This window comes from Primulina tabacum, chromosome 10, assembly GCF_025594145.1.
Source record: "Primulina tabacum isolate GXHZ01 chromosome 10, ASM2559414v2, whole genome shotgun sequence".
NCBI classification, from domain to species: Eukaryota; Viridiplantae; Streptophyta; class Magnoliopsida; order Lamiales; family Gesneriaceae; genus Primulina; species Primulina tabacum.
Window position 1 is genome coordinate 8,535,050 of NC_134559.1, and position 19,431 is coordinate 8,554,480.

Genomic DNA, 19,431 nt, shown 5'->3' on the forward strand with positions numbered 1-19,431 from the left:
CTCATTCCGGTGTGGGATCGGTTCATTCATGTTCCCTCCACCTAGAAGCCTGCCAGGAGCCGCTCATTGTCCGTGCAACTTATGGCACCGGCGATCACCCCCCCGCCCTCTTCGGCCCCTGGGCCTCACAAGTACCCAATGAGTTCGAAATTTAAGATGATAATATCCTTATATTTCGATTTTTAGGATATATAAATAGATCAAGATAAAAAAATTTAAATAAAGAGATATTCGATATATATACAATTATGTATATGTGTATTTTGAAATTTGGTTATATTATTTCGAATTGGGAAATAAAATACAAGATAAATATTTATGATATGAGATAATGAAATATATACATGTATTTTAAAATTACATATACCAAGATGATCCATAAAAGTATACACGATAAGGAGATATATGCATGAAACTAGACATGAAATTCGAATTCCATGCCTAACAAGAAGATATTTTCAAAAATCCGATCCAAGGAGATAGATAAGATGATTATCCTAGATTCAAAAATGATCTGGATAGCAGTCACCCCTATACAATTAAGAAAACTTCCCATTCGAAATTTACATCTCATATTACACTCAAATTTTCGAGAAAGTGTTATCCGTATTTTCGAAAATCCTCTCCCAAGTGCTTATCAAAGTTCTGTCCACGTTCGGAAAATTATTTCCATCAGTAAAATGTTCATAATCGAATATTCATAGTTCAGAACATGCTTTCATATGTTTTAAATAACATATCCAAAATTCAGCAAATCCAATTGTTAGTTTTCGTATATAGTCTTCGCGAAATAACTGCTCAAATTCTAGGTGAGAACAATATATCTATGGTTTTTCATCCATAAAAAGTCAAAATGTCTTCGAACCCGATCTCCAAAGTTCATAATTTAGTTGACGTACTTTTAACTTATTGTGAAAGTTTAAGCCCGATCCAACATTTCAATAAGTCAAAACGAATCCTGCAAGGAGACTATTTTACAGTTGAAGTGTTGTTGTGTTTTCGAAGTATCGTTTGCATATGATTATTATGTGGTTTCCAATTCTTCAAGCAATAGTAAGGTAAGTGGGCTTGTTTAAAAATAATTTGTATATGATTTGTTTTTTTTTTTAAGTTTCGGTCGATCGCAATTCTTCTTCTATCTTTCTTGTAATATAATTATCTTTTGTTTGGTAGTATAATGATTAAATTGGATATGGGTAAAAATATCAAATTGGATATGTTTATGGCCTTTACACGGTGGGATTGTAATCGTTGTATGACCTTGTCCCTTTAGATGAGTAAAAATTAGAGACTGATACCAGTAAACCATGAAAAGTAAAGGATTCTCAGTGCCTAGACCAAGGTATGCTTACGTTATACATGTTTATGATATATGGTACAAAATATATTATGTATGGCATGAATTTTTCGAAAATCATGTAAGTTTGTGCTCGAACGGTCCTCACTTACTTAATGACGATCATACCACTCACCATTTATTGTGAGTGATGAAGAAACTATAATAGATCGAAATATTTGATCAACTCGATCTGTCTATTCGATTTAGCTTGTAACATCATACGTTGATCATCGTACTTGTAGTCTTGCATTAATATAAGCTTGGGTTAGATCAATTTAGTTTGAGATAACAAAAAACTTAAATATAAATTTTGATTAAACAATTTTGTTATAATCAAACGAGACACTTGATTCGAATTAAAGAATGATTATTTAATGTGTGATAAAAAAATTTAAAGTTAAAAAATATAACATACAATAATAATATGTCATATTTGATATGATTTTTGTCCATGAGATAAATTAAAAATTATTTCACATTATGCGTAAAATATATTTGGCTTAGAATTATGAGACTCTAATTGACCGATATTATGGTTTATTTGGTGGGTTTGGGACAAAGGTTGTTTATGAAATCTTTCATATTAAAATGAGTATATACGTCGATGGTTAATGCCACGAGGGTAGATGAGTTAATTTTTCCAACTTTCAATACCACATAACCATGGACATGGTTGATAGAATAGGTTTCTTAAAAAACTAACCAAACAATTATTAAAACAATAAATCATCCCACAATCACACCTTGTCCCTCATGCAAAAGATTGCCTTATAGATTAATAATTATTTTATTTTGTTAGGAATTTTAAAATCTCAGCTGGTTATACATATAGAGGGACGTAGACGGAAATTTTTTTACTGAAAATGATCGTTCTATTGTTGTAATAAACGCATGAAGCGTTACAAATAAAATCTATGTAAAAATACAATTCATATAATGCCTGAGAAAATTAAGAGACTTAACATAACAAATGGTCACACCTCAGTCGGAAACAACATATTCAATGTACAAAATATAACAGTTAACGTAACAAATGTGACAACTAGAACTGAGAAAAAAAATAGAGCTAGAGGGAAATCTTGTATCACTCGATCCCAACTTACACATCGTAAATTACATTTTTGTTTCTCTTCCTCCTCGGGCACTGAAAAAATCTTTTAGAACAATCTCTTAAAGGAAGATAGGCAACACGTACAAAAAAAAAAGACAAAAAAAATGTATATTAAATGGTTGTCCATTTTTGGACAAGAAAGTCACATGAAGCGTGTTCAATATGATTTACTTGACTAACATAGTTTGCATGTTATTATGTTAGTCCGAAAAATTATCCAGTGAAGTTATTATATATATATATATATATCTAATATCTTTAAAATAAAAAAATCATATATATTAATATTTCAAAAATCTGTATCTTTCATATTTTACTCGATAGTATTTCATATGGTCGAGAAAAATAAAATTAAATGCAGTCGATTAGGTGCGGGGCACGTGCCGTGGAGGTAGGTTACGGGTTGTCCAAAGCTATCTATGTTTCTAATAATTAATTAATACCGAATATATAAATGTGAACCGAATAATTAATATTAATAGATTGATTGGAAATAAACTATGGAGGAAACTAATTTTTTTAGTAAGATTTTAATAGTTATAAACAAATTATAACATACTTTTCACATTCTGATAAAACTAATTTTGAAGTCTCGCAGGACTTGTCCAAGTGCAATTAAGTAAAATAATTGTCGAAATATTTATATTTTATTTTAATGGTAGTTGATGATAAATAATTTAGTCCCCACAAAACTATTTTTTTTATATTATTACTATTATTATTTATTGTGAAGCCGCCTACCTTCTCTTAGCAGCCCAACTTTCTCCTCTCTTCTCTGTGAGAGATAGTCTAGTTTTTTTGTGGCCATTAAATTCAGCCATGCATTTATCTGTGACAACTTCTTCTTCTGCATAGTTGAAGTCCCCCGGGGGGGGTTGGGGGGGTTAATAACTTCTGTTTCTTTGAACCCTGAATTCTTTTGTTGAGTAAGTTTTTATTCAGCTTTTTTCATCATAGTTGAAGCCAACACAAATGGGTCACTGCCACTAAATAATTGGATTGTATTTATAACATGCAAACCATGTGAATCATTTGTAAATAAAAAGTGATAGTGTCGGAAACACTTTTCTTCTTTTAAATAAAAAAACAATTATGAGCAAGAAAATAAGTGCATCAAATCTTTCACATCATTTGACTAAAACTCAGCATCGTTACAATGTCTTCCCCAAAATTAGCAAACTATCCATGGCCATCAACTGTTAATGCTGCGAATTTCATATCAGTCAAGCTATGTCTTGACGAAGACAAAAAGAAAAGAAGCGCTAAAGATTACAAGATATGGAAAAAACAGATGATCTGTCTGTTCGAGAGCCAAGATTTGCTGGGCTTCGTTGACGGCCAGATCCCGGCTCCTAAAGAATCCATGGATGAGCAGAAACTCTGGAGAAGAACCGACCTGCTTATCACAGGATGGATTCTGGGTTCCATTACTGGGACCGAGGTGCTTGATGCAGTGGTGGGATTGGACAGTTCCAGGGAAGTTTGGTTGGAATTGGAAAAACTTTTCAAATCAGATGATAATGAAATTCAAACGAGCAGTTCTAGTTCGGATGAGGAAGATGGTAAATGAAATGAGAACTCAGTAACTAAAACTGATAAAAGAAAAAAAGAAAAAGAAAAGGTTAATTGACGAATTCGAATGTATTTTTTCTGGTACAAGGCTTGTAATTTTAAGAAATATGCAGGTACGGATTTTCACCGGTACTTGCCATTGCATAGAGCAATATTAAGAGGTGATTGGAAGGAAGGCAAGGAGTTCTTGGACAAAGACGAAGATGCAATCACGGCCATCATCAATGATTCCTCGGAGACAGCTCTGCACGTAGCGGTGGAGACTGGAAAATCAAATGATTTCCTGAGAAAGTTGTTAGAATACCCGATGCCAAACGAAGCAATTCTCTCGAAAGCTAGTTCGGGGAACACTGCTCTACACACAGCCGCTTTGGCTGGAAACAAGGAAGCTGCGATACTATTGGTGAACAAAAAAATCGACTTGCTATATATTACAAATAACAATAATATGTTACCGATTCATTTAGCAGCGAGGAATAGCCAAAAAGATACGCTTATGTATCTCATATCCGTCTCCAAGAAAGAAGTGCAGAATAGCCCATTTGTGGGAAAGTTGGGGGCTTCGCTGTTGACAATTGCCATAGCTTCTGAGTTTATTGGTTAGTAGGAAATATTAATTTATTGATTGATAATTGTGAAATTTAAAGATGATATATTTTTCTTTGGGCAGATGTGGCTTTATATTTGGTGCAGAAATACCCAGAATTAGCTACGTTAAGCGACGACGACGATGATTATGCGTTGCAAGTGATAGCCGGAATGAAATCTGTGTTTCCGAGCGGAAAGAGTTTCAATTGGTGGCAAAATTGGATCTACTCTTGTAAGTGATCTTTCTTAGAGAAAATCTTTTAATTGCTTTGATAATCAGAGATCATTAGGCTACATTTTTTTAATGATTGACAAAGTGTGGGATTATGATTTCCAACTCCTATAAGATATTTCATCACATACATATATATACATTGAAGGTGTTCCTTTGACATCATTGAAAAATACAAGGATCACAACTGGCCCAAGGTCTGATATGGATCAAGTGACAAAGAAGTTCGATTGGTTCAACATAATTTCTTTTGTGGGTAAGTATAATTTCATTTTCAGATAAAAATTTTTACTTGGCTCATTTGATAGTTTTTTTTTAGCTATCGAAGCTACTCTACTCCTTGTCATCATTACAAGTTAAAATATACGATGCATATATATATATTTGTTTATCTTCTTACTTTTGGCTATTAATATATACACAGTTCCTGAAGTGAAGAGCGTCAAGAAAAAGAAAGTAATGCACCGACAGACACTTGAACTCGTCAAATGTTTGTGCACCGCACTCCAATCTCTGTCTTGCAGTGATGCTTCACCTATCTATGAAAGTGCCATAGTTAAGGCTGCACGGAAAGGCATACACGAGGTTGTGGAGGTGATCATAGAGATGTTTCCGAATGCCATTTATGCTGAAGAATCAAAAACTGAATGTTCCATTTTTCACATAGCAGCAAGAGAACGCGTTGAAAATATTTTCAATCTCATTTATCATATGAATGAACGAAAACAATATTTTTACGACATGACGGACTCTTCGGGTAACAACTTTATGCACATATGCGGAGAACTAGCACCTCCTCATAAACTCAATCTAGTTTCTGGTGCAGCTTTACAGATGCAGCGTGAGTTACAATGGTCTAAGGTACTCGACATCTTGCATAACATTCTTCTTAATTAATTATATGCATGTCCACCACTAGCAATTATGATTAATTAGGCGGATCACTTCGGCAATTCTAGCTTGTTTGTTTACCTGAGCACATTTTTGTGGTGATAATTTCATCAACGTGCACCGTACAGGAAATGGAAAATTTTGTCAACCCTTCTCGTAGGACATGGTTTAACAATGACCGCAAGACTCCTCAAATGCTGTTTTCCGAAAAGCACCAAGAGTTAAAATCTCAAGGAGAGAAATGGATGAAAGACACTGCCACCTCATGTACCATTGCCGCTGCATTGATTGCTACAGTCGTATTTGCTGCAGCCTTCACAGTTCCAGGAGGACTTCATGGTGACACCGGAGTACCGATTTTCGTAAGAAAAAATTTATTCGTTTTATTTGCTATCTCAGACTCTGTTTCCTTGTTCACATCCACCACTTCACTGCTCATGTTTCTATCGATCCTGACTTCCCGTTATGCCGAACAAGACTTTCTTTACCTTTTACCTAAGAGATTATGCATCGGCCTGCTTACCCTCTTCACTTCAATCACGTTCATGATGGTCGCCTTCAGTGCAGCTATATATATCACATTGAAGGAGAAATCTAATTTGTTTCTTGTACCAATGACCGTATTGGCTTGTCTTCCAGTCACATCCTTTGCATTATTGCAATTCCCACTTCTCATCGATGTGATGTATTGCACCTATGGACCCGGCATTTTCGGAAAAAAGAGTGATCGAACATTGTATTAAAACAAGAAACAAAGCAAAGCAAGGGCTTTCCACTTCAGTTTGATAGCAAAGATATATGTTGTGTGTGTGTGTTTTTGCTATTGAATATATTTTACGCAGCCTGATTTTAATCAATGTGAGGGATGTATCGACTTTTGATAGATTTAAGATTTTGATTATGTATTGCAATAACATATTTGAAATTTTATCAGTAATACGTAAACTAGGGAGTTGGGAAATACATACACTTGTGATCAGTGGATTCGTGAACCATTAATTGGGTTTCGGAGCCAAATGAGGATTGGCAAGACAATTGTTTCTAAAGAGTTGAAATGTATCTATAGATTTATATTTTTCCATATATTATAAATTAATTTTAATCACCCAATTTTTTTTAATATCAATTTTCCCCGAGTTGAAATTTACGTTGAATATCGATTCTTCTTATGTTTTGATCTTGATGTGGTGAGATATATATAATATTAACATATCATGATAGCATAGAAAACCACCATTGTTCTAAATTGTTCAGACCAAAATCATTGTTTTCTGAATATAACTTGAATGCCTCCGCATAATTTGAATCAATAAAATAGATCGGCTTCTGAAGTTTATGTACTATTGAGAGACAAATGTCAATCCGATTAGTGTGATGACGAAGGAAAACTAATACGTTCCAAAATAATCTATTCTTGTTGGAATATTGTTGCTTATTGTATTCTTCTATGAGCCCAAATTTTGCAAATGATACCTATATTAGGGTGAATTGTATTTTAGCTTCAATGTGATATGACAAACACAGAGATAGAAGCTAAAAATTTTGTGTCGGGTCAAAATTAATATCTAACATACATATAAATAAATACATGACTTCTAATTGTGATTTTCTAATATATATCTTTGTTCATTTAAGTTAGTAAATTCAATCAATAGTTTTTTTTTTTAAATATGTTCTTTTGTAATTCATTATCCATATTAAATGACTTTTGAACATTAATGTTTATTGAATTCATCAATTTATCAATGATTTTTTTTTTGTTACTGAAATTGGTTAATAAATTAGTGGATTTCTTCATGGTCGTTAATGAATATTTAATGTTTCTATCTTATCTTTTCTTTTATTTTTACATATAAATACACCATTTTTAAAACAAGTTGATTTTTAAATATGAATTAAGAAGCATCATACATGATGTAAATATTGAAATATGTTAAAGATTATTTGTAAGAATATTTTTTAACATAAAATATTAATTGAATTATTCCGTGATTGCAGTTTGGCAATAATTTCCTCATATTATTTTTTAATGAATTATTTTTTAATTGTGGTTTTGCTATTTGTACATCTCATTGCGCGAGGTGGAAAATCTGTGTTGGATGCAATAATTGTTCCTGTTTGGTAGAGTAATCGAACCGTGGTGTTTGAGTTTAAAAGATTTGAGTTGCACCATTACTACTAGCTATAGCTTTTGGTAAAGCGGTAAGCGCTCGGTCCTACAATTGGTATCAGAGCCAAGGTCATGTATTCGATTCCCATTGGTTGCAAGGAGTACAATTATTGAGAGGAAGATTGTTGGGTGCAATAATTGTTCCTGCTTGGTAGATTGATCGAACCGTGGTGCTTGAGCTGCTGTGCGGTTTAAAAGATTTGAGTTGCACCATTACTACTAGCTATAGATTTTGATAAAGCAGTAAACGCTCGGTCCTACAATCTGATATCATGTATGGATGTAAGCCTCTGTCTAATTTACCGAAATGGGTTTCTTTCATGAGTTTAAGACATTCCATGTGCTCTAATTAAAATTTGAAAATGTATCTAATTTACTCAATTGTTTTCTTTCAAAAGTTTAAAACATTTCACATGCTCTAATTAATATTTGATAATTAATATTCATTGATTATTATTTGTTTATATTCCTATTTTATATGTGCAAATGTCATTTTGTTTTTGTGACACTATTTTTTTTCTTATATATATTTTTTTCATGTTTGTGGTATTTTTGTGCTTATTGTTTTTATTTAACATAGTTGAAAATATTATATATATAGATAAATTTAAATCATAATGTGTCATTGGTAATACACATTAATGGTTATTTCACAATAACTATGATATTTTTATTTAATTATTGATATATATATATATATATATATATATATATATATTATATAATTTTGTCTTGTTTGTTTTTTTCAACATATTAATTAATTTATAATTGTACATGATGAAATTATATACATAAGAAACAATTTTTCCTCTTTTTTACATATTTTTATTTCTATTATGACTCAATTAATATTACATTAATTTAACTAAATAATCATGTTTAAATTTGAAATTTTTCTTAAATACATTAAGTCAAATAATTGATGAAAATTATTCAAGAAAACTTCATTGACAAAATATTTCGGTAAGCAAAATAAATTATTTAATTTAAATTTTATATTTTAAAAACCCTGAATCATAAATTCTAAATTATAATTGAAAATTTTGAAATCTCTCGTTGATTTTCTCTATCAATTCTTAATATTTTTTGTAATATTTGACATTATTTACTACTTTAAAAGTGTTGTTATATCTCTTAAGATAATTTTATCTATTATATAAACTTATAAATGCAACAAAATTAATTAAAAATATAGTGACAATAGCTTAATTGTTTTTGTAATATTTGATATTATTCAAAATATTTTTTTAGTATATTTTATTTTTTAATGATTACATATATTTTGTGTATGTATATATATTCTAAATTAGTTTTAAAATTATGTGAATATATGCATATTTTTTCATATTTTTATGATTTTATAACTTAAATCTAAAAAAAAATTAGTAACTTTTGAAATATTAAGATTTGTACCTATAGATTAGGAGGTGTCCCATTAATTTTTCTAAAGTAAGAAAATACAGTTATATTTTTGACTTTTACGATGGTGAAATATTTTGAATTTTTTTGCCTCCCTAATAAAAATCTATCTACATCTCTTATCTCGAGAGAGTTTTTTTAATATATTATCTGCTCTTGAATTTTAACGTTTTTTCTCCTAATTTTTATATCAAGTAAATATATCAATTAATTTGTACACTTAATTATGTTCCTAATGCAAAATAGATATAACATAATATGTGGAGAAATCGAGTGAGACTTAAAAAAACAAGAAAAATAATAAGGAGTTAAACCCGAAGCATGGATGACTCAAATAAACAAAATAAGAAGATCATAGGAAAAAACATGCAAACATCAAAGGATTAATCAAAATCAAATCTGACGACGAAAAAAAAACATGAAAATTAGATATGATGATATGATTGCTGAATTTAATCAAAGAAAGAAGCATAAAAAATAAAATAAAAAGATGAAAAAGATACTGAAAGATTCGAAAATCATACAAGAAAATGATGGAAAAAACTAAACCGTGGTTGTTTAAAATGATAGATAAGTTGTAAAATAGTATTTGTTATTGAATAATTTGTGAAAAATTTACGTGTCTACATTTATTTGCAAATTTAGGATCAATATTCATAGTATACTTAACTTCATTATCTTTGCTACTAGTTAAATAAAATCGGGTGGTTCAAAATATATAGTATATGGAAATGCATAAATCTATAGATGCATTTCAAATCTATAGAAACAATTGTCTTGCTAATCCTCGTTTGGCTCTGTGACTCGAATGTCTTATTACATGTTGTAAGTAATAGTTATTGTATTGTATTTTGTTAAAAAGTAACATGTAGCCCTCTTGAAAAAATTGTTTCGTAGGCTTTGTTTTTGTTTTGCTTTGTTTTTTTTTTTTTAATAAAAGCAACATTAGATCATTACGAAGGTTTTGACTTACCCCTACCAATATATAAGTCAAAACGAGGAGGAGTGAGACGAGCCAAAATTTCTAGTGTGTAACAAGTTATAGGCATTTTTACAACATAAATACGGAAAACAATTTATATCGAATTCCATGCTACATCACGCATATCTATAATTAGGTCGCGGATTGCTTGGCTCTTGAGACTCGTGTTCATAAATCTCTTATCTTTGATGTAAATACACATTTTCAGCTGTATAAACATGGATTTCCTAACTCTCTAGTTTATGTTATTATCGATAAAATTCCAAACATGTCACTGCATTACATTGTCAAATCTTTATTAAAGTTGATACATCCCTCATATTGGTTATATATATATAATATATATATATATATATATATAAACACTCGCGCACACACACACACAACAAATATCTTTGGTATCTAACTGAAGTGGAAAGCCCTTGCTTTGCTTTGTTTTAATACAATGTTCGATCACTCTTTTTGCCGAAAATGCCAGGTCCATAGGTGGAATACATCACATCGATGAGAAGTGGGAATTGCAATAATGCAAAGGATGTGACTGGAAGACAGGCCAATACGGTCATTGGTACAAGAAACAAATTAGATTTCTCCTTCAATGTGATATATATAGCTGCACTGAAGGCGACCATCATGAACGTGATTGAAGTGAAGAGGGTAAGCAGGCCGATGCATAATCTCGTAGGTAGAAGGTAAAGAAAGTCTTGTTCAGCATAACGGGAAGTCAGGATCGATAGAAACATGAGCAGTGAAGTGGTGGATGTGAACAAGGAAACAGAGTCTGAGATAGCAAATAAAACGAATAAATTTTTTCTTACGAAAATCGGTACTCCGGTGTCACCATGAAGTCCTCCTGGAACTGTGAAGGCTGCAGCAAATACGACTGTAGCAATCAATGCAGCGGCAATGGTACATGAGGTGGCAGTGTCTTTCATCCATTTCTCTCCTTGAGATTTTAACTCTTGGTGCTTTTCGGAAAACAGCATTTGAGGAGTCTTGCGGTCATTGTTAAACCATGTCCTACGAGAAGGGTTGACAAAATTTTCCATTTCCTGTACGGTGCACGTTGATGAAATTATCACCACAAAAATGTGCTCAGTTAAACAAACAAGCTAGAATTGCCGAAGTGATTCGCCAAATTAATTATAATTGCTAGTGGTGGACATGCATATAATTAATAAGAATGTTATGCAAGATGTCGAGTACCTTAGACCATTGTAACTCACGCTGCATCTGTAAAGCTGCACCAGAAACTAGATTGAGTTTATGAGGAGGCGCTAGTTCTCCGCATATGTGCATAAAGTTGTTACCCGAAGAGTCCGTCATGTCGTAAAAATATTGTTTTCGTTCATTCATATGATAAATGAGATTGAAAATATTTTCAACGCGTTCTCTTGCTGCTATGTGAAAAATGGTACATTCAGTTTTTGATTCTTCAGCATAAATGGTATTCGGAAACATCTCTATGATCACCTCCACAACCTCGTGTATGCCTTCCTCTGCAGCCTTAAGCATGGCACTTTGATAGACAGGTGAAGCATCACTAGAAGGCAAAGATTCCAGTGCCCTGCACAAGCATTTGACGAGTTCAAGTGTCTGTCGGTGCATTACTTTCTTTTTCTTGATGCTCTTCACTTCAGGAACTGTGTGTATATATTAATAGCCAGAAGTAAGAAGATAAACAAATATATGCATCGCATATTTTAACTTGTAATGATGACAAGGAGTAGAGTAGCTTCGATAGCTCATCTCAACATATATGTGAAAGGAATTTTATTCCTTGATATATTTTTTTTTTTTAACTTTAATATTTTGCCTTTCTAGACATGAGGATAATCTCGAAATTGATGATATGATCTCGTATAAATTCAATATGTGATATAAGACTATATTTGATATGACTCTTAATATCTTTAAGATATGATATCACAATATCTTTAAGATATTATCCTTGTTTTAAAAATAGTTTGTTTCCTAATGAAATTGTTTTTTCTATGTTAAATAGGACTCAAAGGAGAAGAAACAAAAGAGAGGGGGACGATATAGAGCAAAAAAACTTTCGGAGAGACTGAGATGCATTTGTACGAAGAAAATATTTTCTGATTGAAGCAATCTCGCGTCGTTGATAAAGTGTTGCTGTGAAGTGCTGACTACATCTGAAGACAACACCTAATCACTGTTTTGATTAGTGCGCTGATTTTTGAAGACTTTTTCACTTCTCAGTTGATGCATCCTATGTATTTTGGTTATACGGTTTGTTAGAGGTTTAGGATGAAATTTGTTACTCGCCTTAATAAGGGAGTTGTTTTATTCTTTCACTAGTATTGGTTTTTGTAAACTTACAAGTTTTTCTAGTGAATTATTTTGCCCTGAGGCACCGCACAAGTATTTTATACTTGTGCATAATTTATCTCTCGTATCTCGTATTATTGTCATTCCAATTGTGTGTTAATGTGTTAAACTATAATTTCCGCTGCATGTTGTCGTGGGTGTTACAACACCTACGCACAACACCTACATTCTGATACACACAACACTCACCCTCGTCACATTCACCCTGTGGAAACGGAACTTTCAATTGGTATCAGAGCTTCCACTTGACGCTACTAAGTGAGATCCTGTTTTGTTTTGTTTTCCAGGTGGAAAAGGATCATGGAAGCATCAACAAACACTGTTTTTAGACCTCCCGTATTGGATGGATCAAACTATGCATTATGGAAAGTAAAGATGAGGGTTTTTATTAAATCAATTGAAGAAAGAGCTTGGCAGCGTGTACTTGATGGTTGGAGTCCACCAAAGATTGAGGATGCTGATGGAGACACTCGGCTCAAACCTGAAAGTACATGGACAATCGATGAAGTGCAAACGTCAAATTTTAATTCCAAGGCTCTCAATGCTATATTCTCGTCTGTTGACACAAGGATGTTTAATTTAATCACCAATTGTGTTTGTGCCAAAGAAGCTTGGGATATACTTCAGAAACATTGTGAAGGATCCGAGAGTGTGCGTAAAACTAGGCTAAGGATGGTGGCATCAAAATTTGAAAGCCTGAGAATGGAGGACAAGGAGTCTATTCTTGAGTATGATAGCCGGTTGAGACAACTTTCTAATGAAGCTCACAGTCTTGGAGATCCCATGTCCAATGAAAGATTGGTGAACAAAGTTTTAAGATCTCTACCTAAGAAATTTAATGTCAAAGTTTGTGCAATTGAAGAATCTAAAGACACTTCAACAATCAACCTGGATGAATTAATGAGTTCCCTCAGAACTTTTGAGATGAATCTTGATTTACAAAAGAAGGATAAAGGGAAGACAATAGCCCTTGAAGTTTCAACCGACTCTTATGATGAAATCCTTCAAATATCTAAAGAAGTGAATGAATCTGATTTAGGTGAAGATTCTATCTCTCTAATTACTAAAAAATTCGGTGATTACTTGAAGAAAATGAGAGAGAAGAAGAAAATTGGACAAAAATCTGTGTTGCCCAATATCACCACTTCTGCAAAAGCTCAAAAGTTTACTCCTATGAAAGGACAATTTCGACCAAAAACTGAATTGCAAATCCAATCAAATGTCAGAAATTTGGACTCAGTACAATGCAGAGAGTGTTCTGGATTTGGACACTATGCCAATGAGTGTGCCAATCGACTTCGGAGAAACAAAGGCATGGCTGTCACTTTGAGTGATGAAGAGTCTGATGATGATCAAGGATCAAATGAATCTGAAAAACACACATCGTTGTCTGCTGTGATCAAGGAGAAGCGTTCAATGCAAATCAATCCTTTGGGTGTTGCCACAGGTGTTGCAATACCTGGTCGCAACATCTCTTCAAATTCAGTGTGTCTTAATTCTACAACCCTTGGTGAATCAAGTCAGTCTGAAAACCAAGAAGTAGATGATGATGAAGTCACTCTGGAAAGTGTGCAGACAATGTATGAAGAATTGTATGAAGACTGGATCAAAAGAAATAAAGTGAATGCAATTCTCTCCAAAGAGAACACTGAGCTGAAGTCACAAGTATCACGACTTGAAGTAATCTTAAGTAAGAAAGATCTGGAATTATGCAAAGTCAAGGAAGAGCTTGAAGAAGCAACTCAAATTCTTGCGAAGCTTAATTCAAGTTCATCCAAACTTGATTCACTCTTGATGATTGGAAAGAATGACAAAGCTGGACTTGGTTATACGAATCACCAATTTGAAATAGGAGAGTCTTCCAACACTGAAAGAAAACCAACTGTCTTTGTCAAAGGAAGTGCTGAAATCTCGAATGCTACATACACTGAAAAAGGTGTTTCATCAAAGAGGCAAATATCTACAAAGAAGTCCAAGTCCAGAAAACGCCACTTTATCTGCCACTATTGCCTTAGACCTGGTCATATCAAACCCTATTGTTTTAAACTGAGAGATGACTACAAAAGATGGGAATCTGAACAGGTGTTGCCACAGGTGTTGTACAACATCCGGCGTAACACTGCCAATAGGAAACCATCGGTAAAAAGGGTTTGGGTGACAAAGGCTAATATTCAATGTTCTGTTATTTATACTTCGTTAAAAACTAACATTGCAGGAATATGGTACTTTGACAGTGGCTGTTCACGCCACATGACAGGTTCTAAAGACTATTTGACTGACTATGTTGAACTAAGGAATGGTCTGTGATATATGGTGGAGGTGCTAAAGGAAGAATAGCTGGCAAATGGACCTTGAATGTTGATGGACTGCCTAGTCTACACAATGTGCTTTATGTCGAAGGACTTAACTCAAACTTAATAAGCATAAGTCAACTTTGTGATGATGGTTTACATGTTAAGTTTGATAAAGACAATTGTGAAGTTTTTGATAATACTGATACATGTATTTTGACAAGTACAAGGTCGGCTGACAATTGTTATCAACTTGGAGAGGACCCTGTGTGCAATCATTCAAAAGTAAGTGAACTAAACTTGTGGCATCAAAAATTGGGTCATGCAAACTTCAAGACATTAAAGAACCTTGGTAAGTACGATGCTGTGAGAGGTATGCCTAATTTATCCTCTGGAATTCCTTATGTTTGTGGTGCATGTCAAAAGGGTAAGCAAACACGTGTTCCCCATCAAGTGTTGCAACACTTTGGAACAACACGGTGTCTTGAACTCTTGCACATGGATCTTATGGGTCCAATGGAAGTGGAAAGCCTTGGAGGTAAGAAGTATTCATGTGTTTGTGTGGATGATTTCTCTTGCTTTACATGGCTAAGTTTTCTTAGAGAAAAATCCGACACATTTGCTGTTTTTAAGAAATTACATGCTAAGATTACTAATCTACATGATTTGAGGGTTGGTAAGATAAGGACCGATCATGGTAAAGAATTTGAAAACTCACACTTTATATCATTCTGTGAAAAGAGAGGGATAACTCATGAATTTTCGGCCCCTAAGACTCCTCAACAAAATGGAATAGCCGAAAGGAAGAATAGGACACTGCAAGAAATGGCTAGGGTCATGTTGAGTTCAAAGAATATTTCAAAACGATTTTGGGCCGAGGCCTTAAACACAGCATGTCATATTTCAAACCGTGTGTACTTAAGGAGTGGTTCTACTATGACATCCTATGAAATCATCATGGGAAAGAGGCCAAACCTGAAGTACTTTCATGTTTTTGGGTGTGTATGTTATGTTTTGAATGACCGAGACCATCTTGCAAAGTTTGACTCTAAAAGTGACAAGTGTTTATTTCTTGGTTATTCATCCAATAGTCGTGCATATCGCGTGTATAATCTCAGAACAAGAACGACTATGAAATCTATTAACGTTGTTTTTGACGATCTTGCAGATCTAACGGGAAAAACAATCGAGGACGATATTGATGGGCTACTGAACATAAGTGAGACACTGCCTAACACAGATGTTGCACCCGGTGTTGTAACACCTGAGACAATACCTGCACTGGCAGAATCAAATGATGAACCAGGAGAATATACTGAAAATGATGATGTTGTAACCAATGAAGGGATTGATATTCCCAGTAAGATTCAGAAAAATCATCCATCATCTCAGATCATTGGAGAAGCATTTGGAGGAATGCAAACTAGAAGAAAGGAGAAGGTAGATTATCGGAAAATGATGGGTCTAGTATGCATGAATTCCGTATACTCTCAAGTAAGCCATTCTTGTTTTGTTTCGTTCATTGAACCCAAAAATATAAATGAAGCCTTAAAAGATGAATTTTGGGTTGATGCGATGCATGAGGAACTTGAACAATTTGTTAGGAATGATGTGTGGGATTTGGTTCCCAGACCTGATAATGTGAATGTTATTGGAACCAAATGGATTTTTAAAAACAAAACTGATGAATCTGGGATTGTTGTGAGAAATAAATCTAGGTTAGTTGCTCAAGGGTATACTCAAATTGAAGGAATTGATTTTGATGAGACATTTGCCCCTGTTGCCCGGATTGAGTCAGTCCGACTTTTACTTGCTATCGCTTGTCACATGGACCTAAAATTATATCAAATGGATGTGAAAAGTGCCTTTTTGAACGGCATTTTGAATGAAGAAGCTTATGTAAGCCAACCTAAAGGGTTCGAAGATCCAAACCACCCGAACCATGTCTACAAGTTGAAGAAGGCACTTTATGGACTTAAACAAGCTCCACGAGCATGGTATGGTAGGCTTACTGAATATCTGCTTGACTTAGGCTTCAAACGAGGTGAGGTTGATAAAACCCTTTTTATTCAAAAATCGAAGCATGATATTCTTGTGTGTCAAATTTATGTGGATGACATCATTTTTGGTGCTTCTTCTCAAAAGCATGTTGATGAATTTGTTAAATGCATGTCTACCACATTTGAAATGAGCATGGTAGGAGAATTAAGTTTCTTTCTTGGATTGCAAATTAAACAAATGCATGATGGTATCTTTCTGTGTCAATCCAAGTATGCCAAGAATTTGGTGAAGAAATTTTCTACCGAGAACACTAAACACATGAAAACACCAATGAGGTTGACTGAAAAATTGTCCAAAGACGATGTTGCTGCAGGTGTTGACAACACCCAGTATCGCAGAATCATAGGCAGTCTTCTTTACTTAAGTGCAAGTCGTCCCGACATCATGTTTAGTGTATGTTTGTGCGCCAGGTACCAGGCTGATCCTAAAGTCACTCATTTAAAAGCTGTCAAAAGAATTTTGAGATATATAGCCGGGACAGTTAACTTAGGTTTGTGGTACACCAAAGAAACAAACATTAAAAAAAGTGGGGTTTAGTGATGCTGACTGGGCTGAAAATCTAGATGATAGGAAGAGTACCACTGGAGGATGTTTTTATCTAGGTAACAATTTGGTGTCATGGTATAGTAAAAAGCAAAATTGTGTATCTCTGTCCACTGCTGAATCTGAATATGTTGCAGCTGCTAGCTGTTGTTCACAACTTTTGTGGATGAATCAAATGATTAAAGACTATGGTTTCAACAGTGACACCGTAATTGTATACTGTGACAATTCAAGTGCAATTGATATTTCAAAAAATCCAGTACAACACTCTCGAACGAAACACATAGACATTAGACATCATTTTATTCGAGATTTGGTTGATAAGGGTACAATTCGAATGGAATTTGTTAGAACTGAGAACCAACTGGCTGGTATTTTTACAAAACCATTGGATTTTGAGAGATTTTCCAATCTTAGGAAGTCTCTCAGCTTGTGTGCACAATGATCACTCACGGATGTTGTCCTCGGTGTTACAACACCTGTGGACAACACTCAGCATGCATGTGCATTTTATTTTTAGGATGCTAGACATATTGCATACATCCTGTTTTGTGTGAAGCCTGTACAAGTGAAAGATACTGAATGGTGTGCTCTCAGTTGTGAATCAAACTTTCTATCAAAATTTTCTAAAGTATGGAGTGTGCTGAATCTAAGTCATTAAGCTGTGAGGATGTTCGTGTACCACATGATCTTGTCCAATGTAGAAAATGACTAGAAAATTCTTGAGCAATAAGGTGAAAAATAGAAAAGAAAAAAAATTGTTGTTTAGAAGAAAATGAAAAAAGCTACCTAGAGGAGTCCAATGAAGACTGTTCTTCTAGTGTGGGAGCTACCACTTCTAATTCAAAATACAGATGAAAAAAGCTACCTAGAGGAGTCCTATGAAGACCGTTCTTCTAGAGTGGGAGCTACCATGTCTGAATTAAAAATGTTCAAGAAAGTTTGAGTCCAACTTGTGAGTGTTGCCAAGAGGTGTTGCCAACACCTAAGTACAGACTGATCACAGTTTGATCACATGCGTGTGCATTTCATTTTTGATCATACTTTAGGAATAAATTTAAGTCATTCATACTGCTGTTATGTGAATTCATCATGACCAGTGGGCTATCAGTTTTTAATTCATGAAATACGAAGAAAACCCTAATCGACTTAATTTTGAAATTTCTTGATTTCTAACTGTTTGTGGGGTTAATTCGACGTGGTGTTTTATCCTGCCTGATTTCTTGAAATAATGATGGCACTGTTTCAGAAAGTTACCGTTGGGTGAGAGTAAAAATTGAGTTGAAAGGTGCTGAAGTTGCGGCTCAACAGAATGTTACCGTTGGAGAGTTGTGCTTAAATAATTAGGAATGGACGAAGAATAACTTTACTGTTTAGTATTTTCCCTCACATTCTGAAATTTCTCCTGCCCTCACTATTCATTGTTTTTGCTTAAAATATCTCTGTTCTTCGCGATTTTCTGTGTCCTTCGAACCGATCTACTTCTTTTGTTCTTGATTGCGCAGATGACTGGCTTCGATCCTCACGACATTAGGAGTGAAATGGCTGCGAGCATGGGTGGAAAATCACCTGACACAACACCCACAACCGAAACCAATGTTGAGGGGATGGAAATTGTGGGCGTGTCAGAAGAACCAACTCCGCTGGAAATGATCGCTCCTGGTGAACCTGGGAATGAGATCAATGTCGAGAATCCACCGGACTTTGAAGTCTTGAATAAAGCTTTTCCCACTGCTCCTATGCGCCGAAGGTCAAAGAGACAAGCAGGGTTCGATCCTGACTTTGTTCCAACCAAGAAACCACGGGCATCTACCTCCTCAAATCTTCTGGACCCTGATTTCTCATCTGGGGACGACTCCAATGATGATGATTTTGAGTTG

General features: G+C 34.1%; 3 protein-coding genes across 3 annotated transcripts; 2 read left to right on the plus strand and 1 right to left on the minus strand.

The window, feature by feature from the left end:
• Positions 1-3,199: 3,199 nt before the first annotated feature.
• LOC142505476 (uncharacterized) lies at positions 3,200-6,838 on the plus strand. The gene is made up of 6 exons (XM_075618460.1): positions 3,200-4,012; positions 4,136-4,621; positions 4,693-4,842; positions 4,991-5,098; positions 5,267-5,703; positions 5,862-6,838. Exons 1-6 carry the CDS (start codon positions 3,607-3,609, stop codon positions 6,474-6,476), a joined length of 2,202 nt encoding a protein of 733 aa, XP_075474575.1. The 5' UTR covers positions 3,200-3,606; the 3' UTR covers positions 6,477-6,838.
• Positions 6,839-10,672: 3,834 nt separating this feature from the next.
• Positions 10,673-12,034, minus strand: LOC142505466 (uncharacterized). Its single transcript, XM_075618448.1, has 2 exons — positions 11,511-12,034; positions 10,673-11,356 (listed from the first exon to the last, which is right to left on the minus strand). The coding sequence occupies exons 1-2, from the start codon at positions 11,910-11,912 to the stop codon at positions 10,742-10,744; spliced, it is 1,017 nt and encodes a 338-aa protein (XP_075474563.1). The 5' UTR covers positions 11,913-12,034; the 3' UTR covers positions 10,673-10,741.
• A 922-nt stretch (positions 12,035-12,956) lies between these two features.
• LOC142504889 (uncharacterized) lies at positions 12,957-18,898 on the plus strand. Its single transcript, XM_075617734.1, has 5 exons — positions 12,957-14,955; positions 15,126-15,374; positions 16,116-16,414; positions 16,532-16,991; positions 18,801-18,898. The coding sequence occupies exons 1-5, from the start codon at positions 12,957-12,959 to the stop codon at positions 18,896-18,898; spliced, it is 3,105 nt and encodes a 1,034-aa protein (XP_075473849.1).
• The last annotated feature ends 533 nt before the right edge of the window (positions 18,899-19,431 follow it).